The 22,274-nt window shown below is 49.5% G+C and overlaps 1 protein-coding gene across 3 annotated transcripts in view; it reads left to right on the top strand.

Moving 5' to 3' along the window:
- The window catches only part of LOC135809302 (WD repeat-containing protein on Y chromosome-like), a 42,760-nt gene extending 22,078 nt beyond the window's left edge, over positions 1-20,682 (top strand). For all 3 annotated transcript variants that reach the window (XM_065322630.1, XM_065322632.1, XM_065322631.1), the window contains 13 exons: positions 446-658; positions 1,480-1,662; positions 2,115-2,215; positions 3,324-3,498; positions 6,874-7,047; positions 7,538-7,594; positions 8,581-8,745; positions 9,959-10,102; positions 10,918-11,098; positions 12,142-12,324; positions 13,308-13,414; positions 17,457-17,675; positions 18,685-20,682. In XM_065322630.1, the coding sequence (XP_065178702.1) occupies positions 446-658; positions 1,480-1,662; positions 2,115-2,215; positions 3,324-3,498; positions 6,874-7,047; positions 7,538-7,594; positions 8,581-8,745; positions 9,959-10,102; positions 10,918-11,098; positions 12,142-12,324; positions 13,308-13,414; positions 17,457-17,675; positions 18,685-20,226 (3,444 nt within the window). In that variant the 3' untranslated portion in view covers positions 20,227-20,682. The remainder of the gene's footprint in view (positions 1-445; positions 659-1,479; positions 1,663-2,114; positions 2,216-3,323; positions 3,499-6,873; positions 7,048-7,537; positions 7,595-8,580; positions 8,746-9,958; positions 10,103-10,917; positions 11,099-12,141; positions 12,325-13,307; positions 13,415-17,456; positions 17,676-18,684) is intronic.
- Positions 20,683-22,274: the final 1,592 nt, after the last annotated feature.

The following is a 22,274-nucleotide window of genomic DNA, read 5'->3' as shown; positions in this document are numbered from 1 at the left end:
TGTTGTCCTCTCTGCAATTGTTATACGAGTATGTCAGTACTGCTCCCGGTCTCACCTCCCTGACTGTCTTCTAGTTTCTGGGTAGTACCTCCCTGATAGTAGTGCGGCTATCACTTTGATGGAAGTGTCAACCTGAGGCTACACTGTGAATGCCAAGTGCTGTGCTCTTTGCATGTTGATAGTCAAGCGGATCGTTTTCAAACTGAGTAAATGAAGTCACGTACCGTGTTTGCTACATTGTAGGTGTGGACTGTATGTATGTATGTATGTTGTCTGCATGCGTACATGTACGTGTGTTGTGTGCGTGTATGTGTGTGTGTATTTGTTTGTTTTTGTGTGTGTATGTGTGTGTGTGTGTATGCGTACGTGTATGTGTGTTGTGTACGTGTGTGTGTATGTATGTATGTATGTATGTATGTACGTGTGAACGCATTTGTACATTCAGATAACAGGATTTCAAGCTGTGGCTACGTGTCTGTGCGTGTACCTCAAGCCAGGAATACCAGTATTGACAATGTTGATTGGAGACCGACTGGGCTGCGTCAGTATCCTACTCTTTCCACACATTGCAAACACACTCGCCAAATGGAGAATCCCACGCAAGCTGGGCAGACTGCCCGAGAGCATCCACATCAAGAAGGCTATGGCTGGAGGACATGTTAGTTGTAGTAGGGCGGGGAGGGGGGGGGGGGGGCTTTCTGTTTGCACTGGATCGGGGGCCAGGTGATATCATTGCAGGAACAAGACGACATCATTATGGTGATATCATTCCAAGGGCCGGATGGTATCTAAAATACATGAGGAAAAGTGACCACTGTCTAAAATTTGACTGTTTATTGCACATTACACCATGTTACACTGGGGCCACTAAGATCCGGACCCCGATTTACATGTAAGATCTGCACAGTCAGTTGCTCAGGCAAGTTTTTTTGCTGTATTTGGTGAAGCTGAATAGTGGTTATTGTGTGTTGCTCCCTACATGGGAGCTTGCGGTTTTCCTGCCGACTTGAATTCTCACTTGCACTTGTCGGCAGGAAAACCGCGAGGTCCCATGTAGGGAGCAACACACAATTCCCCAAGTAACGCCAGAGTCGCACCAACCTCTTCTTCACATTGAATAGTGGTTATGTGCACAAAATACTCCGGATATGAAATGTCTGGTATCAAATGTATCTTGAGGAAATGATGGCAATTTTTTCGTCAGGAGTAGGGTGGGTGGGTTCAGATGGGTGGGTTTGGGTGGGTTTGGGTGGGTTTGTGTGGGTTTGTGTGGGTTTGGGTGGGTGGGTTTGGCTGGGTAGGTTTGAGTGTGTGTGTGGGGGGGGGGGGGGGGGTCGTGCACTTTACACTGCGGTGTGCATGATACATCAGGGCATCGGATTCCACTGTTTGGCACTGTAGAGTGTAGTACATGTAACAGAGTGCGCTGTGTGACATGCATAGTGTTTAGTGGTGTATGCTGCGACGTCGTGTCTTCAGGTGAAGTTCTCTCGTTGGAAGTTCCATGATGACTGGTCAATGAATGTTGGCTATGTACACAGCACGGGTCATGTCATTTCTGTCAGCTGTGACAAGAATGCCTCACTGGTGATGGTGAATTTTGAACGGATCACTAATATGAAGCTTTTAGCTGAACTGGATGACATCCCACATCTTAAACTGGTAAGTATGTGTAGCAAGTAGAGCATCAGGTGATGTTGGACTGTGACTGTTAACAGTGACGCCTTGAATGGCTGTGGTCCCACTAACTGGACTTTGAATAAGCCAACTGCCTGACATAGCCATCACACATGCTTACCAAACGTCTGGTGTGGCCGTGTTCCATGGGACCATGTAGAGTTATTCCGACGGTTAGCGATCGTTATCATTGCATCACTTGATGAGCGAGTATTTTTGACTAGAACGCTTGCACCAAACTGTACAAGGCAACAGTTGGTCGCCGTGGCGACGGAAGGCTTGCAAGCAAGCAGTTGTGTCAGATGGCGCTCCCTTCAGCTTAACTATATCGCATGTCAAATTTTGAGCACCTTGATCACGCCCTGCATAAACTGTGTATCTCTCGCTATCTTCCTCTCTCTGCCATTCTTGATGTGAATTTTCCAATTACCATTCAGCCCAGAGGGAAGGCTCCAGTTCCGCTCTCCCACCCAATTGCCAGGAACAAGATCATCATTGAGATTGAGCAGGGTGTGATGTCATTCGACTTTTCTCTGGAGTGAGTGTGAACATGGTAGAGCACCAAGTACAGTTAGAATCATTGTAGAATTGTAGTACTCTGACCGGAAAATACGTCTTGCTGAGCTATCATGCCAGTAGACGATGGAGGTTATGCGAAAGACGTCATGATTATGCTTCAGCAGATTTCCGGAATAACTTATGGGTGGAAAGTATCCAGCGGAACCGCCCATGGGCGCTATGTACATGGCAGTGTGTTGCTAGCGCATCGCTAGCACGCGCTGTGCTGCGACTTTGCCAAAGCACCTCAACTAATGATGTAATTGCTTAACCTCTCATAGGACGAGTCAGTCATGTTGAATGCACATGGCCTTGTAAACTCACGAACACGTAGAAGCGGGGCACGTGTGCCTACTTCATTCAGGGACCCCCCTCCCCACCTCACCCTGCTACTTCTAGGTACCCTACAGTCCATTCATTGGAAACTGGCACCCTAACTTTTTGTTGTCTCTCTCACATAGTTGTAGATATCGTGAAAACAACAGTACATCCTGCATTATGTGACCCGTGCAATTACTCCTTGCCACATTTGAGGCCAGAAAAGTCCAAGAACAGGGAAATAGAAATTCAGCCAGGTTTTACAAAATTAGGACAGGTATGCCATGGCAAAATGTATGGAGAAGCAGATCCAAAACCCAGATTTTTGAGATTTAAAGTGGGTTTTTGATCCTCAATTCGGCCCAAATCCGACTTTCAAAAGCCAGCGGGCCAGTTTCCGATGAATGGACTGTAATACCCCTCTCCCTCCTGTCTTCCTTCTGTTGATAGCTTAGAAATATCCGTACAGACGTCTGCACAAGCATGATGCATGTACACATTGTATATCACACAAATGGACATGGTTGCCCAACTGGGTGTTTGTTGGATGGGTGATGGCATTTTGTTGTGTACCTGTTTTGTACTTGTGCCGGTCCTCATCTGTGCATGCAGCGGTACTTTGTCTGTCGTATAACCCCATGCTGGTGTCTTGTTCTGAACTGCACTACACTACACTGCACTACACTACACTGCACTACACTGCACTACACTGCACTACACTACACTGCACCACACTACTCTACACTGCATTGTGCTGTGGCCACAAACAGGCGCAACAGCTTCATTGCGACTGGAGGTCTGGATCGGGTAATCCGCCTCTGGGACATCCATCGGGCTGCACGCCCCGCGATGGTGTTGAAGGGGCATGACAGCGCCGTGCTCTATCTCAAGTTCAACGAGTCTGAGCAGCACTTGCTTAGTATGTCTTCGGACATGGCAATCAGAGTAAGACACTGGTGATATGGAAGAGAGCTGTGTGTGTGTGTGTGTGTGTGTGTGTGTGTGTGTGAGATTTTATGAGTGTGTGCAGATGTGCACGCAGAATGCATGTTTGAGCACGGGTTGTGTAGCCATTGCTACAATGGGCAATCTGTACAAGTCCATAATGGGAGATAAGAGTTGAGCCACTGTGGCACACCCTACACTGTGGCACACCCTACACTGTGGCACACCCTACACTGTGGCACACCCTACACTGTGGCACACCCTACACTGTGGCACACCCTACACTGTGGCACACCCTACACTGTGGCACACCCTACACTGTGGCACACCCTACACTGTGGCACACCCTACACTGTGGCACACCCTACACTGTGGCACACCCTACACTGTGGCACACCCTACACTGTGGCACACCCTACACTGTGGCACACCCTACACTGTGGCACACCCTACACTGTGGCACACCCTACACTGTGGCACACCCTACACTGTGGCACACCCTACACTGTGGCACACCCTACACTGTGGCACACCCTACACTGTGGCACACCCTACACTGTGGCACACCCTACACTGTGGCACACCCTACACTGTGGCACACCCTACACTGTGGCACACCCTACACTGTGGCACACCCTACACTGTGGCACACCCTACACTGTGGCACACCCTACACTGTGGCACACCCTACACTGTGGCACACCCTACACTGTGGCACACCCTACACTGTGGCACACCCTACACTGTGGCACACCCTACACTGTGGCACACCCTACACTGTGGCACACCCTACACTGTGGAACACCCTACACTGTGGCACACCCTACACTGTGGAACACCCTACACTGTGGCACACCCTACACTGTGGCACACCCTACACTGTGGCACACCCTACACTGTGGCACACCCTACACTGTGGCACACCCTACACTGTGGCACACCCTACACTGTGGCACACCCTACACTGTGGCACACCCTACACTGTGGCACACCCTACACTGTGGCACACCCTACACTGTGGCACACCCTACACTGTGGCACACCCTACACTGTGGCACACCCTACACTGTGGCACACCCTACACTGTGGCACACCCTACACTGTGGCACACCCTACACTGTGGCACACCCTACACTGTGGCACACCCTACACTGTGGCACACCCTACACTGTGGCACACCCTACACTGTGGCACACCCTGCACTGTGGCACACCCTGCACTGTGGCACACCCTGCACTGTGGAACACCCTACACTGTGGAACACCCTACACTGTGGCACACCCTACACTGTGGCACACCCTACACTGTGGCACACCCTACACTGTGGCACACCCTACACTGTGGCACACCCTACACTGTGGCACACCCTACACTGTGGCACACCCTACACTGTGGCACACCCTACACTGTGGCACACCCTACACTGTGGCACACCCTACACTGTGGCACACCCTACACTGTGGCACACCCTACACTGTGGCACACCCTACACTGTGGCACACCCTACACTGTGGCACACCCTACACTGTGGCACACCCTACACTGTGGCACACCCTACACTGTGGCACACCCTACACTGTGGCACACCCTACACTGTGGCACACCCTACACTGTGGCACACCCTACACTGTGGCACACCCTACACTGTGGCACACCCTACACTGTGGCACACCCTACACTGTGGCACACCCTACACTGTGGCACACCCTACACTGTGGCACACCCTACACTGTGGCACACCCTACACTGTGGCACACCCTACACTGTGGCACACCCTACACTGTGGCACACCCTACACTGTGGCACACCCTACACTGTGGCACACCCTACACTGTGGCACACCCTACACTGTGGCACACCCTGCACTGTGGCACACCCTGCACTGTGGCACACCCTGCACTGTGGCACACCCTGCACTGTGGCACACCCTGCACTGTGGCACACCCTACACTGTGGCACACCCTGCACTGTGGAACACCCTGCACTGTGGAACACCCTACACTGTGGAACACCCTACACTGTGGCACACCCTACACTGTGGCACACCCTACACTGTGGCACACCCTACACTGTGGCACACCCTACACTGTGGCACACCCTACACTGTGGCACACCCTACACTGTGGCACACCCTACACTGTGGCACACCCTACACTGTGGCACACCCTACACTGTGGCACACCCTACACTGTGGCACACCCTACACTGTGGCACACCCTACACTGTGGCACACCCTACACTGTGGCACACCCTACACTGTGGCACACCCTACACTGTGGCACACCCTACACTGTGGCACACCCTACACTGTGGCACACCCTACACTGTGGCACACCCTACACTGTGGCACACCCTACACTGTGGCACACCCTACACTGTGGCACACCCTACACTGTGGCACACCCTACACTGTGGCACACCCTACACTGTGGCACACCCTACACTGTGGCACACCCTACACTGTGGCACACCCTACACTGTGGCACACCCTACACTGTGGCACACCCTACACTGTGGCACACCCTACACTGTGGCACACCCTACACTGTGGCACACCCTACACTGTGGCACACCCTACACTGTGGCACACCCTACACTGTGGCACACCCTACACTGTGGCACACCCTACACTGTGGCACACCCTACACTGTGGCACACCCTACACTGTGGCACACCCTGCACTGTCACAGTGGCACACCCTACACTGTGGCACACCCTACACTGTGGCATACCCTTCACTACGTAAGCACTGTACGTCGACACATTTTTGGCAGGTTCAAATTTCGGCCTCCCAGGGCTAAAACCCATTTCGGCCGCATCAAATTTTCGGCCTGTACTGCTTCCGCCTGTCTACACAGTGACTGTCACACTGAACTTTGCAAAACCAAAATATCAGCCGCAACAAATTTTCGGCCAAACATGACCAGGCCGAAAATAGCCGAAAATAAATATGCTCCGAATATTTGTTGACTTACAGTAATCCAGTGTAACAGCAGTGTCTACTGGGCTTGCATGTGCATGCGACTTAACTGTAACGTTAGTGGGTGTTGCTACAAAATGCTGTTGTAGACATTGAAATCCATTGAGAAGTCAAGCGGCCACGGGGCGCTGGCCGTTCAGCCGTGACCACTGCTGGTCCATTTTTACAGTGTTATAGTGTGTATATGCGCTACGGCAGTAAGGGCGCCGGCCACGGTCATTCCACCGGATTTCAATATCCACGACAGTACCGTTTTACTTTTGTATTAAGGAATTTTCTATTACATTTTCTGTGTCACGGTTGGGTTGTGGGGAAGTCGGATCGGGAAGTCGGATCAGGAAGTCATGTCGTTATCTTGAGCTGGCACTTGATCTGGTGCTGAAATGTGCACACAGGTGTGGGAGGTGCACGAAGGTTCACTGCTTCTCACTGTGCGGCAAGGCGAGCATCGCATCTACAACGACCTGACGGCGGTCAATTATCACGAGTATGATCGGTGTGTAGCGATTGCCAGTGGTACTGGCCTGGCCATGCTGCCGTTGTCAGACCGAGACTTCCTGCACTTGCCAGTAAGATCCTGTTTGAACGGACCCTTTCCGTGCAATCTGTTTCCTGTTATCTTGCCTGGCCATGGTGCTTTAGTTAGAGAATGTGCCTCTCTATTGAAGCGAGTAATCTGCACATGTGTCGATGCATTTATACCTCAGTTATCCAGACACTGAAGTTACTGGCACTTCGGTCCACTGGGCACCTTTCGGGAGAATTTTAGTGGAAATATTACTACTCTTTTTTCCGCTTTAAGTGGAAATAGTGACATCTCATGCCATACCTCTAGCCTTTCCCCAACAAAATGTATGTGATTCAGAGTTACAGGCAGTGCCTGATCCTAACATTATTGCACTAATTTTAGTTATCTACCCAAGCATAATTCTTGCGGATTTGGAAAAGTCCGTCTCGGATTGACTCTTATGCAAAGCGTGGCTTTAAAATATACATTTCAATGTTATTATACATTTCAATGTTATTATACATTTCAATGTTATTGTTTGCTTCTCGCAGCATAACAGCCACGAGCGTCCAGTCAAATGCATCAAGTACAATCTGAAATTTGCACAGGTATGTCATGCCACCTTTCTTGTCCGTGCGTGTCCGTGTTTCCAAGTCTGCCTTTTCTGTGTGCGCCATTGTTCCCAAGCCTTCCTTGTTTGTGCGTGTTGGTGTGTGCGTGTTGGTGTCTCCAAACCTTCCTTGTTTGTGCCTTGTTTGTGCCACGGTGTGCATTGTTCCCTAACCTTCCTTATTTGCGCGTGTCGGTGTTTCCAAACCTTCCTTGTTTGTGCCGGGCATTGTTCCCAAACTTTTCCCACTACTGTCATGCCTCCTGGCATGTGCTATTTTGCGGAACACTGATTTTCACGCACGTGCATAATATGCTCAAGCGCAGTTACCCAAACCATTTGATACGCGTTGGATGCATTTTAAAGTCCATAGGACTATGGTGTGTTTTTCAACGCTCTAATGCTCTATGCTCTATGCTCTATGCTCTATGCTCTATGCTCTATGCTCTATGCTCTATGCTCTATGCTCTATGCTCTATGCTCTATGCTCTATGCTCTATGCTCTATGCTCTATGCTCTATGCTCTATGCTCTATGCTCTATGCTCTATGCTCTATGCTCTATGCTCTATGCTCTATGCTGTATGCTCTATGCTCTATGCTCTATGCCTCGAGTCTTTGCCTACACATAGCTTTAGAGCAGTGACTCTAACCTGGCTGGATTGCAGCCTTTTACTGTCACGTACCAGACTCCCTCAAGTTGACCGTATTCAAGTTTACCGAGCTTCATGCCGAAGAGCTCTTTTCAACTTTGCTAGGCAGAAGAAACCCAATTCGGACCGGTGACGTGACGCAGACTACGCTTCAGTTTTCCACAAAATGCAGACAAATATGGGCGGTCCAGATGACGTGCGGATACTTGTGCTCCGTATGTGGATTGTTTTCCTCATCATAGTGCAACAGGCGATTGTTCACTTGGCGAGGACTTACGTTAGCTACCTGTGTCCGGCCTCAGCCATTTTTCTTCTCTTCCTTTGTGTATCTAGGTGATCACCGGATGTGAAGGCTCCACCATTGCTGTTTGGGACCTGTATTCCGGTGTAAGACAGACAGAACTGAAGAATGCACACAGCGGCCTGTCGCTTACGGCCATGGCTTTGGACGAGGCCAACAGTCTGCTATTCACAGCGGCTAGGGATGGTCAAGTCAAGGTACAGTGTGCAGTGTACAGGCTAGGGATGGCCAAGTCAAGGTACGGTGTGCAGTGTACAGGCTAGGGATGGCCAAGTCAAGGTACAGTGTACAGTGTACAGGCTAGGGATGGTCAAGTCAAGGTACGGTGTATAGTGTACAGGCTAGGGATGGCCAAGTCAAGGTACGGTGTATAGTGTACAGGCTAGGGATGGTCAAGTCAAGGTACGGTGTATAGTGTACAGGCTAGGGATGGCCAAGTCAAGGTACAGTGTACAGTGTACAGGCTAGGGATGGTCAAGTCAAGGTACGGTGTGCAGTGTACAGGCTAGGGATGGCCAAGTCAAGGTACGGTGTACAGTGTACAGGCTAGGGATGGCCAAGTCAAGGTACGGTGTACAGTGTACAGGCTAGGGATGGTCAAGTCAAGGTACGGTGTATAGTGTACAGGCTAGGGATGGCCAAGTCAAGGTACGGTGTGCAGTGTACAGGCTAGGGATGGCCAAGTCAAGGTACGGTGTGCAGTGTACAGGCTAGGGATGGTCAAGTCAAGGTACAGTGTACAGTGTACAGGCTAGGGATGGCCAAGTCAAGGTACGGTGTACAGTGTACAGGCTAGGGATGGCCAAGTCAAGGTACAGTGTACAGTGTACAGGCTAGGGATGGCCAAGTCAAGGTACAGTGTGCAGTGTACAGGCTAGGGATGGCCAAGTCAAGGTACAGTGTGCAGTGTACAGGCTAGGGATGGCCAAGTCAAGGTACGGTGTACAGTGTACAGGCTAGGGATGGCCAAGTCAAGGTACGGTGTACAGTGTACAGGCTAGGGATGGCCAAGTCAAGGTACGGTGTACAGTGTACAGGCTAGGGATGGCCAAGTCAAGGTACGGTGTGCAGTGTACAGGCTAGGGATGGCCAAGTCAAGGTACGGTGTACAGTGTACAGGCACCACCTCTCAGTGACTAGTTGAACTGCAAATGTAGAGGGGGAAATCCCATTCCGGTTGGATAGCTCAGGCCATCAGTGATCATTTTGATTGCATTCTGCAAGGTTGACGGCAATAGAGAGATGAATTCTTTAAAGAACAAGTTTAGGGAGATGAACTTTGAAAAAATGGCTTTACATTAGATCATTCGGAAGGCTTTCCTTGTTTCCTCTTGTGTGTTTGCAAAGTTGTGCACATGTGTCACTTTTGTGCATGCACAATATGCACTCGGTACTTGTGTTTGCACTCAGATGTGGAATTACCACTGCTCCAAACACCTGGCCACCATGGAACTACACGAACGAGACAAGTCCCAAGAGAAAAGCAGGAAACGCGAAGACAGTGAACATGACTTCATTGACGAAGTCAACGCACTGGCTCTTTCCCGGATCAACGTAAGTCAGGCTAAGTCCAGTAAGTCGCACTGCATGGGAGATTATTTGAGTGCCTGCTGATATCTTATCTGTTTAGAGAAGTAAAAAATGCGGTTGTAGCCGGCGTGGAATTGAAGACGGGTTCCTGAGAACAAAGTGACATGGTGCATACTGTAGGTGTGCGGCAAATCTGCATTACCGCAGTCCACACATGGAACATAGCCATGATGATACATGCAGGATTGTTGCCACACACATACACATATATTCAGCCGTAGCAATGCACCCGGACCACAGTGGTCTACTCGCTGGTGCCTGCATGCGCGCAGTGCATCAGCTTGCGTAGGTGGAAAATCTATGTCAGCAAGTCGAACCACGCATTGTTCAGTGGCGTCTTCCATTTTGAATGTAGGGGGGGGGGGGTAAACTTGAAAGGGGAGGGGCCGCAGCACCACGCCATGTCGCTTTGTCTACAATCCTGTCGAGTCCTTTCAACACGTCAATAGTGTGTCACCTGTGCAGCACTATATATCCACATTGGTTGGGTGAAAGTAATGTTGTATAGCAGTACACGTGTTTCCATATACATATACATTATAGGTTATAAGATTGCACTGTAACCGGTAATGAACCTGTGAGCATGCGGAGAGCATACAGAGAGCACCTTGAGTTCATTTGCAAAGTGAGGGAATTGTGCCCGCACTGGGCGGTGGCTTGATGTCAGTCTGTGCGCGTGCATGCCTTTCCATACACGACGTGTACCTGGTGCATACGTGCTCACGCACACACATCACCACTGGTCTATGCCTCTCTGACCACTGGTTTTCAATTTGAAGGTGGGTTTGAAACTCGTTTCGGTCGGCTTCAACCCTCACATAAACATTCACTCGGACCTACGCAAGGGTGAAGGAATCCCTCGACTGCCTGAAGAAATGTGGAAAGATGACAAATTGAATAAGGGGCACACAACGGAGATATCAAGTGTCACAGCAGGATCAAACTACCTGATAGCTACCGGTAAGCTACTGGGTCACTACTGCCTCAATTCATGCTGCACATCAAGTATGAAGGCCATGCTCTGTGTGTATTATTACAGGAGACTTTTACAGAACGGAACAACAAAGACAATCAAAGCTTGTTTGCTGCTACGTCCAGTTTCATGCTCTCGCAATCATCAGACAACTTTTAAAATTTAGTTCTGCTTTGGCACACAGCATTACAGCATACATATAGGGGAGGACTTGGACAGCTCTATACTGAATGTAGAACTTCCTCTGAGAGTAGATGGTTGGTACTGAGAGAAGATGGTTGGTGGTATGAGGTTGGTTGGTGATGCCAGGGTGGTTGGTGATGGGGGGGGGGGGGTTGTTAGGGGTATGGGGGTGATTAATGTGTGAGGGTAGTTGGGAGAGCAAATGGTTGGGGCAGAGAGAGAATGGCTGGGGGAGGGTGCTTGGGAGAGCGGGTGCTTGGCGGAGAAGGTGCTCAGTGGGGGAGAGGGTCCTTGAGAAAGAGAGAGAGAGGGGGTGTGTGCTTGGAGGAGAGGTTGGTTGGGGGAGAGAGAGAGAGAGAGAGAGAGAGAGAGAGAGAGAGAGAGAGAGAGAGAGAGAGAGAGAGAGAGAGAGAGAGAGAGAGAGAGAGAGAGAGAGAGAGAGGTTGGGAGAGAGAGTAGTTGGGGAAGAGAGTGGTTGGGGAAGAGAGTGGTTGGGAGAGAGGGTGGTTGGTAGAGAGAGTGGTTGGGGAAGAGAGTGGTTGGGAGAGAGAGTGGCTGGGGGAGAGAGTGGCTCAGAGTGGTTGGGAGAGAGTGGTTAGGAGAGAGGGAGGGTGGTTGTAAGAGTGGGTGGTTGGGAGAGTGGGTGGTTGGGAGAGAGAGTGGTTGGTAGAGAGGGTGGTTTTTAAGTGAGCATGTACTTCGTAAGCATATTGAACTCGGCTAAGCTGTTTCAGTGAGAGTCTGTGTGACTAGGATAGCATACTGGTGAGTACCTGCATGGCTGAACACATCGACGGTTAACCACATGGTAAGTTCATCTGCATGCCTCCCTCCTTCTCTGTGGCAGGTGGGTATGACGGCAGCGTTTGCATCTGGAACATCCTTTCCGGCCAGCTGTACGCCAAGCACAGCATTGCCGACACTCTCGGCATCGACGAGAGCATCCACGAGTTTGCCAAGGGCACGCTGGCAGTGACGGGCATGACCTTTCTGAACACGCGCCTGCACGCAGAGAACAAGGCAGATGCAGGTCAGTGTAGAAGCAATAGAAGAGCTGATACACCGCCACTATATGGGACATAACTACACCGTGAGCTACAGGGTACAGTAGAACCTGGTTTAAGCGACCACCCCACGGTGCAAGGGAAAGCGGTCGTTAAAGCCAGGTGGTCTTTAGAACCAGGTCCCACAGTGGCTGTGTAGAACTGTCTGTGCGGCATGGAAAAACGGTTGTTAAAAGAGCAGGTGGTCGCTAAAACGAGAGGTCGCTTACACCAGGTTTTACTCTACTCATACAACGCTGCATGAAGGGGTGCAGCAGTCGGTCCGGCCAGTCCAGCTTTGGCCGAATCACTTTTTTTAACACAGTGCCCAAAGTGCCCAGAATGCAGGATTTTGCACTCTAATTTCAAAATTTTCCACGGGGAAGCCCCCGGACCCGCTTCGGCGGAACCACCTCCAACGGCGGTGCTACGTGCCTGTGATGCCATTATATGAAGAGTTGGAATGCCAAACCTGCTCAACTCAAGGAATTATAATAGAAGAGATATACGTGCGGTGCGAACTGAAAACATTCAGTGAGCTGATTCGTATTTGGGATCCTTTTGAAAATTGACAAAAAAGGGGGGTTAGCGTTTTTCATTCCAGCTTTTCCCATGTTTTTGATATCTTGAATGTACGTCAATGTAAAGTGATGGATATAACGTTGCAGTCAAAACAGCTGTGTACGCGCATTGGATTGCACAGGCAAACTATTCCTTGCCACTTTTGAGGTTGGAAAATTCAAAGGACACTGATGACATGCAAGCAGGCACACACACACACACACACACACACACACACACACACACACACACACACACACACATCCCCCCCCCCCCACACACACACACATTCACTCCCCCCCCCCCCCCCCCACCACACCCACACACATACACTGATGACCCCGTCCCTTAGAAGGACGATGGATTGCTAATGTGGTGTTGATGTCTGATTTGATGATGTACCTGCTAGTACCAGCACCAGCATCATTGGTAACCTGCGGTATGGGTGGTGGTGTGCTATTCTGGAACATACGCAATGGATTCTGGGACGCCTTCATGGCACCGCGTATTCATGGAGTGAGTACCTATGCTGGTTAATATGGAGCGGCTCGGTTCTCTTTGGTCCCTCTTTTAATGATCCTTTTCTTGTGCCTTGTGGCCATTACTACATAACGCTGTCTGGATTCTAAACCACTGTGTTTAACCATCATAGTTGTTATGCCCGGGTCACCATGATTGTCCACTAGATGTTGGTAATACACCTCCGAGAGCACTCTAAGCTCTTGACACACGACAGAATTCTACAATACCACACACCCATGCACTACGCAGGCCTGGGGCTTCGCAGTGTAACATCACAACTCGGGCATAGAATATACCAAAAAGTGTGCAACTCAGCTGATGAGTTCTGGTTCCCGTGGGATAGATGTTGTGTATGGGTATTGGGCAGACTACTGGTATTTGAAGTGGTTTGTCCCTGCAGACATGTACCTGCATGGGATTCATGCATGGATCATGCAAGGCTTCATGGATTCATGCAATTTCCGATTCATGCATGCATTCATGGATGGGATTCATGCATGGGTGGATTCATGCATGGGATTCATGCACGGGATTCATGCACGGGTAGATCAGAGTAACCCTGTATTTGGTGTACTAGTAACTGGGATGTAGGGTCGGGACCAAGCTGATCCTACAAAGCGTATACTATAGCCGTGGTCAAAGAAATCCGACCTGTGTGTCAGAAAGCAGCGCCGCATTTCTGTTTCAATTACATCCTGCACGGCCCAAAACCACATCCTGTGGCTGCCGGGGGCCGCCCCTGACACCGTACGGTACGCGGCTAATTCATCCCCTGTCACAATCGTGATACACATACATGTATGTGTTGTAACTCGCTTTTCTCTACCTGCTCCCAGTCCCGTGCCATCTCCACACTTGTACAAAGGGACGACGATAACTACATTTAGAAGACTATATTTGTGACAAGACGACGGAACCACAACTATACATGACGAACTGAAGACGAACACATCATGAACTCAAGACGAAGACACACTGAACTCAAGACGAAGACAGCTTTTCACACCACAGCAACACGCGCATGCACCAACATGACGTACACACGACGTACACAAAATAACGTACTACAACATAACTCCCTCCCAAGAGTAGAATCGTCCTCGATTCTAATAATAAACAGAGTAAAAAGAGGAAAAGATCACACAAATCACTCAATCATACCACACCCGTCACACCCAGAAATAAAATACCTCTGCCTGCACTTCAGATCATTCAAAAAAACTCTGTCCGCCCACCCAGAACACCAGCCACGATCGCTGTCACACGTGTGGGAACTGATAACCTCAAAAACTCTAAACTACTGCACTCAACACACCACCTCACGATCACGCAAAAATTCTAAAAATGTGAGAGCACAAATCATAAGAATAACAAAAAGAACAGAATCCACTGGCTCTGTGGGGGCCTCTAGTTATCCTCATAGAAGAGCAAATCAAAAAAAGAACAGAACACACGCGCTGTGCGGGCGCCTCTTTACCCTCGAGGAGAGCAAATAATAAAGAACAAAATGTTGGGAGAACAGAAAATACAAAACTCACATACTCCTCACGTTCACAACACACGTACCCTCTCACCAACGAAACTCCTCACGCCGTCTGCCATGTCGTCCACCATCTCCAGGAGCGCTGCTCAGCGTCGACATCCTCACTTCTGCAGCCTCTTCTTCTTCTCTTCACCTTCCATCCATCCTTCTTTTTTCTTTTCTTTTTCAGGTTTTCTTCTGGGCACAGTTTTACGTCGTGTCCGGGACCATCCATCCTTCTTTTTCCTTTCCTCTTCTTCTGGGCACAGTTTTACGTCGTGTCCGGGACCACCAGTGACGACGACTGCTAAGAGACGGGAGAGACGAATGATGAAGGACGAGGACGACGGACGAACTTCTTGAAGACGGATGAAACTGACGATAGGACGACTGGAGATGACATCGGAAACTGGGAGCGAAGGCCATGCAGGACGAATCCAGAAGTTGAGATTTACAAATTTCCATTACCGCTGCCACCAATGTTGTACTCGCTTTTCTCTGCCTGCTCCCAGTCCCGTGTCATCTCCACACTTGTACAAATGGGACGACGATAACTACATTGAGGCTGCGTTTACACGACAACGCTGGGGGCGAAAACGCAACGAAATCCTTTCGGATCCATGGTTCAGACATGGCACGTGCTTGTTGCCAGGAGACGGCCAATGAGCGGCCAGAATAAGCAGTCAAGATCAGTCGATCTTGACCGCTCAGCCGGTCAAGAACAGCAGTCGTACAGCATCGCGCCGCACATGCGCATTTACCATTTTTCGAAGTCCTTGCCTTGGGCAACATCTCCGACGACGAGGACTAAAAATTTGTCTCCCTTCTCCAAAATGATTATATACTCACTACTGTCTTGAACGTCTGCAAGGAGACCAGAAACGCCAACCGACCTTGCAGCTGGTCCTGTTTCTCGCGGCGAAACGTACACAAGGGAAGCAGACCTCCACAAGTACATTTTGTACCTGCCCTAACAGGCTAAGGCTGCAGCTTCTCAGCACTCGCATTTGAACCTTACTCTGGCAATCATCTAACTCGAAGAACGGGTTTATTCCGAATCCGTCATATTACTGGTACTAACGTTACTACTGCCTTCACTGTACTTGAATACTTTCATCTCAAAACTGGAAAGTTCCGACCAAACAGATAGCTGTTTGTGATGGTCACTGCACACAATGTGACATCAACTCATTTGCCGTCAAGGCTTTCTTTCTGTTTGAATCTCTCTACTGAGTACGTACTGTACTGCCACTGGGCCTTGTTGTTTGTGAGGTGGGCCTTGTCTGAAGCGCAATCCTACACAGTTGCGTCGGGCATGCCGCTCTGATCAGGCCCTCGGTCATGTGAGTGATCTTGCCCTCGGTCGCGACGCCCTCGGGGCTACGCCCCTTGGGCGTCGCGACCTCGGGCAAGATCACTCACAGACCTCGGGCCTGATCAGAGCATCATGCCCTCGCAACTGTGTAGGATTATGTATTTCATTTACACGGTACGCGGAGCAAAACGTAAAAGTTGTACACCAAAACGGAAGAAAACCAAAACGCTGGCCAAGGTGGAAGAATTTGAAAACGGAAATGTTCTGCCGGATAAATTTGGGTGTGTAAACAGTCGAAACCAGGTCGAAACGGTGTGCTGGCCTCGTTTTCCGTCACGTTTGTTTCGTTTTCGGCCGTTTACACGGATCCGACAATCCAAAAAATTGTTTTTGCAATTTTCGTCATGTGACGTGTGTTGTCGTGTGCCTGTTTTCAACTATTACTTGAGTGTGATTGGTGCTTCCACGGCAACACTTGGCACATGACGAACTTTGGCGGATCCTTTGCTCTCGTGTAGACGCTTGAAAACGGTACAAACGGAGACCACCTCGGATCGGCTTTGATCGTGTAAACGTACGAAAACGAAAAAAGAAATGCGGGACTGAAAACGGAAAACTGGCCGTGCGTTGTCGTGTAAACGCAGCCTTAGAAGACTATATTTGTGACAAGACGACGGAACCACAACTATACATGACGAACTGAAGACGAACACATCATGAACTCAAGACGAAGACACACTGAACTCAAGACGAAGACAGCTTTTCACACCACAGCAACACGCGCATGCACCAACATGACGTAGATCTACACACGACGTACACAAAATAACGTACTACAACATATGTATGCATACTAAAGTATTCCTCGACTCTCTGTTATGACATAATTGTACTAATAACGGGGTCGCAGAGGTACTGTCAGTCAACAAATATTCGGTGCATGTCTATTTTCGGCTATTTTCGGCCTGGTCATGTTTGGCCGAAAATTTGTTGCAGGCGAATTTTTTTCCAATGTTCAATGTGGCAGTGCATACCATGTATACAGGCGGCACCAGTATGGGTCGAAAATTTGATGCAGCCGAAATGTGTTTTAGCCCCGGGAGGCCGAAATTCGAATGGGTCGAACATTAATTTTGTAGACTTACAGCACGCAGAATGATGATAGCCCAGCTGTGTTCTTTCATACCCACTCTACCCAGGTGGTGAGGAGGATTGCGTGCCCTGACAATGACAAGTTCCTGGTGACATGTAGCTCACATGGCTACGTCGGTATCTGGGACATCACTCGCTTCGGCACGGCTCCACTGCCGCATGGTGAAGACACGTTTGACGAGATCATTGACCCAGAGATCATGTGTGAATGGCAGGCGCATACAAAGAGCATCAATTGTGTAGAACTAATGGAACACCGTTCCTTGGTAGGTTGAGGTCTCACTACTCTACTAATCCTTTTTCATGTCATGTGAACCACATTTGAGGATGGTTTGTTTTACAATGGCACTGATGATGATGTCATAGCATGATGTCATAGCATGATAAAGGTACATGCCGGAAAGGTGCAATGCTACCGGTGCCGTTGTTGTCGTTGGTATAGTTGTGGTTGTTGTTGTCGCTGCCGTTGTCGCTGTTGCTGTCATTGTTGCTGTTGCTTTTGTAGTTTGCTTGCTTCTACTAGTGCTGCCGCACGTATACTATATGTGCATGTGCATATGTGTGTTTGCATATGTCCGTGAATGTGTGTCCGTGAATGTGTGTCCGTGAATGTGTGTGTGTGTGTGCGTGTGTGTGTGTGTGTGTGTGTGTGTGTGAATGTGTGTGTGTGTGTGTGTGTGTGTGTGTGAATGTGTGTGTGTATGTGTGAATGTATGTGTGTGTGTGTTTGTGTGTGTGTGTGCACATGCGCGTGTGTGCGCGTGTGTGTGTGTGCATGTGTTGTACATGTGGCTGCACGTGTTGTCTCTTTGTCGTACCTGCTGCTGTAGTTGTGTCTCTGTGTCATACATGCTGCTGACCCGTACATGCTGCTGCGCTGCTTTGTTGTATTGCTGACACGTGCACCTTGTTGTGCTGACATCGAGTACACCACGTTGTGTGCTTATATCGAGTACACCATTTTTTGTGCTGATGAGGGCACCAATTTCCGATATGTTTCCTTTTGCCAGCTGTCAGTTCTCCCGTCGTCCTGAAGTGCATTACAGAAAACCTCTCTCTCTCTCTCTCTAGAAATAGAGAACCACTACTTTCCTAGACCCTTTGTTTGTGTGGCGGGACGAAAGTGGAGAGGTAGTTCGTCCTTAGGGCAGACAACATTTGGCGCCCAGCGTGGGGCTTGAACCCACGACCCTGACATTAAGAGTCTCATGCTCTACCGACTGAGACACATGTATGCGTGTGTGCGTGTTTTTCTATGTTTCACGTCTGTTCCAGCTCTTGACAGGCTCTGATGATACATCTGTGCGATTGTGGACACTTGAAGGCGACTTCATTGGCTCGTTTGGCCAGGAGTGTGCGTGGGCACTCGACCAGCCGGGTACGTTCCAGCATCCGCGAGGCCCACCGGATGTGGCCACGTTGGCTTACCTGCATCCTGGCTGGACAGCCAAACCCAGTGGCTTTCAGCGGTTTGACTCCATGATGAGCACTGACAATGCGGCGGTTGCCGGTGGAAATGAGAGCACCAAACGTGCAACCAAAACCGACAAAGTTGACCGTGCTAGCACCACAGATGGTGCGGATATCACTGATGCTGCGGATATCACTGATGGTGTGGACGCCACGAGTGCCACTAACGACACAGACAATATAGCTGAAAGCCTCGCCGCCGCGACTGCGATGGCGAATGCTGCCATTGTTGGTGCCGCCGCCCGTACTAACGTTAGCAACGGGCGCGCCGTAAAAGACAGCGTATTCGACCGTGTTGCCAGTGCAATGGCAGGTACAGACGGGCTTCTTGAAGGGAAGTCTGTGAAACTCCCCGCTGACAACAGGAAGGCACAAGGTGGACCTCATGATAAGCTATATAAGCCTACTATCGGCAATATGGATACGGAATGGCTGTCTGCAAAAAAGACAAGTTTTGCAGAAGCTCTCGGTGAGTTGGAAGACTTGTCCAGAAAGGAGAAGTTACGGCGATTCAGACAAACTGACTCCACCGTGAAGGATACTATCTGCGATTTGCTACACCGTGCCCGGGACTGCAATAGAACTCTGCCGTGCCCGCGCTTTGCCAAGTCTCGTGTTCGGCGTTCGGCCACCGCACACCAATCAGCCCCAGCTGGTTCTCGACAGACTCCACCGAGCACGGCGACGAGCAAGGTCAAAGAATCCCAGCAAGCACCATCTGCAACTGAGCAAAATGAGAAAATGAAAAGTAGTCCTGGTCAGCCAGCTGCTGCTGCTGGACATGGCCTTGTTGGTGGGGGGAGTGTACGTCCTCAGAATACAGCAGCGGACACAGAACAAGCTAGCGGGAAGAAAGGAAAACCACACGACCAAGTAGGAAAGGAGAGGAAAAGCAGATCAATCGTCAACACTATTTCTTGGCCAAGTCTACCTAGCCAAGTTGACAGTGGACTCACCGGCATGCAGGGCAAGGCGGCTGGTGGAAAGCCGATATCTCGGCAGAAACATCTGCTGGATCGCCACAAATCATTTGCGCACAAACCATTTGACGATACGCTCTACATGAATGGTTTTCTGAGAACACCAGGACCGATGGTCAGTGTTCCCGGACCGCAGGTGCGTCACGTGATTGCCCAGCAGCAAATGAAGAGGAAGCCTGCGGCTGCCGTGTTTGATTCCACGTACAACAAACTAAATGTGTACGAGCTGAAGGATATGACGCTGCCAGTGAATGCCATACACTCCTTCTTCAGCAGGAAGTTGTCAAAAGAAACTCTTCAAAAGTTGCAACGGAGGAACCACCGGAGGCAGGGCGAGAACGGTGCTGTGAAGTTGCCCAAGATCTAGCTCGACAGGGATCGAGGACAGGCAAATTCAGTACTTTCGGGTGCATGCTGCATTCCTGGGCTGGGCATGGCTCATCAGTTGTTGTCACGTCTTTCAATGTACAGTACACAATGTACAGTACACAATGTACGGTACACCTGTTTTAGTCTCCGCATATCCGCCGTGAATGCTTCATACTATACTGCCACCATGCCATCAGCTGCGATGATTAGCCACGTGCCCTGAGGTAGGAACACACTGACACTGTACACTGTAGCCAAGCAAGATAACTACTAATACTATGCACATAACTATTTAGATTAGTAATTCAAAAATGGTTCTATCATAGGCGTGACTGATGTAGCGATGGGAATTTTGCCATTATCACAGGCCTGCATGTCTGAAGCTCGCTGTGAACTTTATCATAACTCAGAGCTTATGTACAAGACATTACTCATGAGAAAGGCATTCATCGAATGATCTGCACATGGTGCTGCCTGTTGTTCTATACACCGATCCGACTGTGCTTTATACGTTATACCGACCGAATCCTAACGTAACTGAAGCCACAGATTCACCCGGCGCCACTGCCAAACTGGTGCCGCCGCTGCCACGGCTGCTGCTGCTGCTGTAGCTACGTGATTGCATCACATGTCTTAGGGTCTATCCTCGTTAGGCCACCCTTTGTTAATTCATTGTTTAACGTCCTTTTTTTCGCGAAAAGGTACGCGGGAGGGCGGAAAAAAAACAAAAGCCCATTCCAAAAACTGGAAACCCCAATCAAACATTTTGACCAGTAAAGCATGCGATATATATACAATATTTCTGGGTCTAGCGGCACTTGCAGGCATGAACAACACTCTTTGATGGTACATTGGAGCACATGCCTGATGAATCCAACAAAACAGGTACATAGCATGGAGTTAGCATGTCATGAATTCATTACATCTGGATTTTTACTAGGGCACACACCGTACGATATTTAAAAGCCAACAAAAAAAGAAAAAGAACACAAGACAAAGGCATGCCCGGGAGGCAAGATTATAAGTTTAAGGTCATGATCGGCACACTGTGAAACTACACAATCATGTATTTACAACTTCGCATATTATTGGTACTACTACTTTCTTGTTTTTTTTTCAGGTCGGAGGCAAAAAGGTACGCGGGCGCGGACGTTAAACAACGAAAAAAGAAAGGGTGGCCTTAGTAGACAACCCGGGGGAAGGGTTCCAATTTTTGCCGTATATCAATGAGTATTATCTACTATCCGGACTTAAATGTACGCATTTCACGTGTCAGGGGATTTTGGATCGTTGTCTACTAATCATCGGAGGTTTGTCGTGTAACCGATGTCGTGCTACCGAGGGTAGACCTGTATTCCACATGCAGCTCAGTGTGTTATTACTGCCCAGTATGCAGTTTGACTGGCTGCTCAAGACTAGAGGTTGTGGTGTCCCAATAGGAATGTCCTATAATTACCCAGTCGCTGAGTCTTGTGACTCACAAGACTCAGCGACTGGGTAATTATAGGACATGAGTCAGCAGTGACTCAGCACTTCAAAGTATGGGTCGTGCAGCCTGAGTTCACACAACAACCTAGGCAATGCCCTTTTTAATACAACAATAATAATAATCACTGCCATCCGCACGGGACAGCATTCAGTGCGTGCCAACTAGTTACTTTCACCCCAGCTAGACGTCATCAGCTACTAATATCCGGGGAAGTACCGTAGTTGGGCCACTATTCTATTACCCTACCACGACCAGAGAGTGGCGAGCCGTACACTATTGTGACATAATCATACTGACTGTGATTATTTTATGGATACCCGGATAGGGCATTGTGCAATTTGTAGTCCCTACCAGTGACCATGGATTGGTGACTACAGTTTACAGTCAGTAGACTCTACGCAGTGGTCTACTCAGTAGTCTACGTAGTGTAGATACTAGTAACCGGTTGACCATGGTTGCCCAGGATCAGGGATAGGACTCTGACAAAGACCGTTTTGCTTTTAGTGCGTGCAGACCTACTATGGGGAGCCCTTGACTCACTGCTTGAGGCCTCGCCC

This window comes from Sycon ciliatum, chromosome 2, assembly GCF_964019385.1.
Source record: "Sycon ciliatum chromosome 2, ocSycCili1.1, whole genome shotgun sequence".
NCBI classification, from domain to species: Eukaryota; Metazoa; Porifera; class Calcarea; order Leucosolenida; family Sycettidae; genus Sycon; species Sycon ciliatum.
This window is presented reverse-complemented; position numbering and strand designations above follow the sequence as displayed.